The 5616-nt window shown below is 46.5% G+C and overlaps 1 protein-coding gene across 1 annotated transcript in view; it reads right to left on the bottom strand.

The window, feature by feature from the left end:
- Nucleotides 1-513, bottom strand: part of LMTK2 (lemur tyrosine kinase 2) — a 70685-nt gene extending 70172 nt beyond the window's left edge. Inside the window, exon 1 of the mRNA XM_006031471.3 lies at nt 432-513. Within this exon, the coding sequence (XP_006031533.1) occupies nt 432-513 (82 nt within the window). The remainder of the gene's footprint in view (nt 1-431) is intronic.
- Nucleotides 514-5616: the final 5103 nt, after the last annotated feature.

The raw sequence follows: 5616 nt of genomic DNA, 5'->3' as shown, positions 1-5616 counted from the left end.
AAAATATGCCTTCTTGACCCAAATTGACCATGGAGTGTCTACCATATTGCATTATACACATACCCAACAATGGTTTATAAAGTATGCACAAAAAATACCGTCAGTTAGACCCTGAGACTATAGCTCACACAAATACATCCAGTAAAGGGAGTGGTTTTTTCCACTCCTCACTCAGGCAATACTCTGGTTGATGCCAACAGTTTTTTGCAGGTGCTTAGCCACTCTCAGGTGCTGACCCAATAGGACTGCTCCACTGAGTAACTGTCACAGCATTAGCTCTGTGCCTGCATGCTGGAGGTGTAAAATGACAAAAATAGCATTCCACATAAAGGAATCATTCTGTGCTGTTCTAACAAGACACACAAAGGCTCAGCAAAATCCTCCACAGGTCACAACATTAACTCATTCCTGCACCAAGAATGATGATCTACCTGCAGATTGCCGGGGGCAGATTGTGATGTTAAATGTTAGTGGACCCAAGACACGTTCTAAGTGAGCTTCCAACAAAGACATTATCGCCAGACTGACCCTGCCAGGAGCTCTGAGTACAGCCAGCAGTATCTGGTCACAAACCCAACCAGTAAAAGAAGGTGAATGCTTGCAAATATATTTGCATGCATTCTAAGCAAAGTAAGGCTGTTATTAAAAATCCATAAACACACACATTGTCACCTGAGTGTTTCAGCCATTTGAAATCGAGCAGCAAAACAAGAGGCCATTTACAAAACCTGGCTGCATCTGGGCTCTACCCAGCACTTCTACAGCATCTCCCTCCTGTGATTTTAACTTACTTTATAAACATTAAGGCTCTTACTAGTATGCCTTATGCATATACATTTTACAGGTAGGGAACCTGAAGCACGGAGAAACTAAGGGCCAGATTTTTTATGACTCCCATTTTAACTGCTTAAAAACACCTGATCCTAAGTGACAAATCAATTGAATCCTCTTCCAGGGACTGTAACTACCCTTTCTACCACTCAGTTTCAGTGAGAGTTTAGTTATGAAATAAGTTCCAGGTTTAGGTCCACTTCTTGTGTTGCCAGCTAAAATGTCACCCCGGATTAAAAGTAACATCAGGAATGTTGCTGTCCAGAGTATGAGCATTGTGATATGTCTCAAAATCAAAGGGAAGCCCAGATGGAACAGTGAGTCAGAAGCAGAGAACAGCAAGCTGTTAACACAGAGATGATTGCTGCCCACCAGCTCTCAGGACTGAGCTGCCACACTTGGAAGAAGGGTGAAGGACTCAAGATTTAAAGGAAGACACTTGGGAGGAACAGGCTGTAGACAGAAGTGGTTGGAGGCAGCACCTAACTTTTTAAGTCCTAAAAGGCTAGTTTGGGATTTTGTTTTTCATTCTCATATCTCTAAACGTTGTCATTCAATCCCAGAATTGAACGGAACAGAACAGAAGCAGAGACAAATCAAGAGAAGGGAAAACTAAGCAAGATCAGAAAGAAATTTGCAAATTGTGGAACCATGGTATACAGAGGTGGAAGGAAGGTGACTTCAGAGTGAAAAGGACAGTGGCCTGCAAGCTGATATGTCCAGGGAGTGTGTTATAGGAAAAGCAACTTTAAATTCTTTTAATAGTAATGAGTTCAAGCCAAAAGTTTCAGAACTGGACCCAGATTTTTAAACCACAAAGGTGTGGGGTGTTTGGATCCAGGATTTTCATTGGTGTCCATCTCTGGTTTTTAAAATATCACTGCATTACTAGGATTGTAATAAGGCACTTGTCACTACAGTATTTGGGAATCAGAACAGAAAATGAAAGCAATGTAAAGATGCCATAATGAGAAGTTGCTAGAAGAGAGGCAGAAAAAACCAAGGAGCAAAACCTTGTACAAAAGGGACAGAGTAGGGAGGAAAGGGGGTGGAATTGCTCTCTATATATAGGAGCATTATGCATCTACCCTAATCAAAATGGGATCAGAGGAGAAGAAAGTTGAAGCATTGTGGGTTAGGATACATGGAAGTCGTGGGGAAAGGGACTTGGTGGTGGGGGTCTGCTACAGACCACCACACCAAGAGGAAAAGCTAGACTTGGTATTCCCGAGGCAGCTCTTGGAGGCCATACAGTCTAGGGATGTGGTTGTCATGGGGGACCTGAACTACCCTGACATCTGCTGGGAGGAGCAGTCAGCCAAATCCAGCCGTTCACATAGGTTCTTAACCTGCGTGCAGGACCTTCACCTAATGCAGGAGATATACGATCCCACTAGGGGGAATGCCTTACTGGACTTGGTGTTGGCTATGGGGGAGGACCTGGTAGGGGAGCTGCAGATTCGTGGTCACTTGGGGAAAGTGACCACTAATCAATCAAATTCACTATACGGCGTAGGGTGGGTAAGATAACTAGTAGGGTGGAAGTACTTGACTTTAGGAAGGCTAACTTCAGTGTGCTTAGGAGTCTACTCAACGACACACTGCAGGAGAAGAGTATTGCGAGAGGGGAGTCCAGGAAGAGTGGTCGTTCCTAAAGGAAGCGATCCTTTGGGCACAGAGGGAGACTATCCCAGTACGAGGGAAAAGGGGGAAAGGAGCCAAAAAACATCCTTGGCAAAACAGGGAAATCCAGGGGAGCCTAAGGGCGAAAAAGAAGGCATGTAGGCAGTGGAAGCAGAGGGAAGCTACCAAGGAGGAGCATACCTACTTGGCTCGCACTTGCAGGGAGGGAGTTAGAAAGGCCAAAGCAACTACAGAGCTGAGGCTGGCAGCACAAATTAAAGACAACAAAAAGTCTTTTTTTAGGTATGTAGGGAGTAAAAGGAAGGCTCAGGGCAGCATAGGACCCCTACTGAACAAGGAGGAGCAATTAGTGACAGACAGGGGGGACAAGGCTGAGCTCTTCAATGAGTTTTTTGCATCAGTGTTCCTGAATAGGTCTCAAGATAAGCTTCCTAATGGGCTCTTGGATGGGCATCAGAGGGACACCAGCCCACCAGCTGTCAATGCTGACTTGGTGCAGAGTCACTTGGATGGACTGTGTGTGTTCAAGTCAGCAGGCCTGGATGAGCTCCATCTAAGAGTACTGAAGGAATTGGCCGGTGTCATGGCAGAACCACAGGCACGGCTGTTTGAGTGCTTGTGGTGCTTGGATCAGGTCCTGGAGGACTGGAAAAAGGCCAATGTGGTCCCTATTTTCAAGAAGGGGAGGAAGGAGGATCCGAGTAATTATAGGCCAGTCAGTCTCACCTCCATCCTTGGAAAGGTGTACAAAAAGATTATGAAGGATCATATTTGTGGGAGTCCAGTGGGAAAAATAATGCATCAGGGAAACCAGCATAGATTCGTAGCCAGTAGATCATGCCTGACAAATTTGGTTTCATTTTATGACAGGGTCACAAAATGCTTAGACGCAGGAGTAGAGGTGGATGTCGTTTTCTTGGACTTTAGCAAGGCTTTCAATATAATATCTCATCTTATTCTCATAAATAAATTAAGAGGCTGTGACATAAATGTTTACATGGTCTGGTGGGTGGCAAATTGGCTTAGCGGTCGCATCCAGAGAGTGGTAGTAGACAGGTCGGTATCGATCTGGAAGGATACGGGTAGTGGGGTCCCGCAGGGTTCGGTCCTTGGACCTGTACTCTTCAATATCTTCATCAGTGACTGGATGTGGGTGTGAAGTGTACTCTGTTCAAGTTTGTGGATACTAAATTGTGAAGTGAAGTGCACACTCTGGAGGGTAGGAAATGATTGCACGCAGACCTGGACAGGTTAGAAAAGTGGGCAGGACACAATAGGATGCAGTACAACAGGACAAGTGCAGAGTGCTGCACCTAGGGCACAAAAATACCCAGCACATCTACTGGCTGGGAAGTGACCCTCTCAGCAGCACAGAAGCAGAAAGGGATCTCAGAGTCATAGTGGACTCCAAGATGAACATGAGTCATCAGCGTGATGAAACCATCAGCAAAGCTAACTGCATTTTATCATGCATCAGCAGATACATGACAAATAGATCCAAGGAGGTGATACTTGCCCTCTATGTGGCATTGGTCAGACCGCAGTTGGACTACTGCATCCAGTTTTGGGCACCATACTTCAAGAAGGATGTTCACAGACTCGAGAGAGTCCAGAGGACAGCCTCTTGTATGGTTAGGGGCTTACAGGACAAGCCCTATGAGGAGAAACTGAGCGACCTGGACCTCTTCAGTCTCCGCAAGAGAAGGCTGAGAGGTGACCTTGTGGCCGCCTACAAATTCATTAGGGGACACAGCATGGGATCAGAGATGCTGTGTTCACCTGGTCGCCTCTTGGGGTAACAAGGAACAATGGTCACAAACTGACCTAGATATCAGAAAAAACTTCTTCACAGTAAAGGTGGCCAAAATTTGGAATTGTCTTCCAAGGGAGGTGGTGCTATCCCCTACTTTGGGTGTCTTTAAAAGAAGGCTGGATGGTCATCTGACCCTAGCGCTCTTTCCTGCCTAGGCAGGGGGTCAGACTCGATGATCTGTTGAGGTCCCTTCTGGCCCTAGCATCTGTGAATCTAATGCCCTAGACAAAGGACAACTCTCTAGAGACAAACTGCTGACACTTTAAAAGCAGCTTGACAATGATAAAAGGGAATGTCTTACTTTTAAGGTTCACTTATTAGCTTTAACTGGTTACTGTTAAAAATGTGAGACTAACAGTGACTTGCTTTCTTCACAATCACAGTATTCAGAGTCTAGAGATCATCCAAGGTTGAAAGGCCTCCATTCATGCCTAGCCTCTTCCTACCCTCTTTAGGAAAAATAATTAACTCTGAAGCAGAAAAAAGTTCCCCAAGCTTCCAAAGCACTGGAAGGTTTATAACAGGGCTCAGCAATGTTTTTGGGCAGAGCGCCAAAAACACCTGCAACCTCAATTTGTAAGAGGTTGGCGTGCCAGGACTGGACAGTGGGGAAGCCGTAAGGGGCTCAGTCCTTGTTGTGGCAGCAAAATCCTGCCTCCTTCCCCACTGTCTGCCCCAAGACGTGTGTGCACCTGCCACAACAAGATAGGCCAGGGCTCCATGGACCTTGGCGCAGCCACTTGCAGCCTCCTGGCTGCCTGTAACAGCCAGCCTGGGCTCTGAGCAGGTCCCTGCTTCCTGCCTCAAAGCCCGGGCTGCTCACAGCAGGCAGTGCGGAGGCTGCCAGCAGCTGCACTGGAGTCCATGGAGCCCCAGCCCAGCTCATTGCCAGTTGTGGGTGCACATGCGCCTCAAGGCAGATGGTGGGGAAGGAGCTGGGGCTTCACTGCCACAACAAGGATCGGGTCCCTTGCAGGTCCACTGCCTTCCACCCCAATGTGTATGCGCCAAGCAAAATGCCTTTGTGTTCCATGCTCTGGCATGCATGCCGGGGGTTGCCTACCTCTGGTTTATAAGGTGCTTTGCTTCCATGATCATGTTGATGGATGAATGGTTAGAGAGGTTGATTATGAGCACTGAAGAAAGAACTATACTTGTGCAACTGAGTTCTGGTACACACGGCCCTGGCCTATAGTAAATAACTTTCAGAACAACCACAGCTATATCTCAGTGGTATTTTCATGTCTATGTATCCTGAGTACTTTCCTGGAAACAGACATGTGAGTGGAGTGCACACATGATTAAAGCTGCTCATGCAATCAACATTC

This window comes from Alligator sinensis, unplaced genomic scaffold (genome assembly GCF_000455745.1).
Source record: "Alligator sinensis unplaced genomic scaffold, ASM45574v1 scaffold990_1, whole genome shotgun sequence".
NCBI lineage: Eukaryota > Metazoa > Chordata > Crocodylia > Alligatoridae > Alligator > Alligator sinensis.
This window is presented reverse-complemented; position numbering and strand designations above follow the sequence as displayed.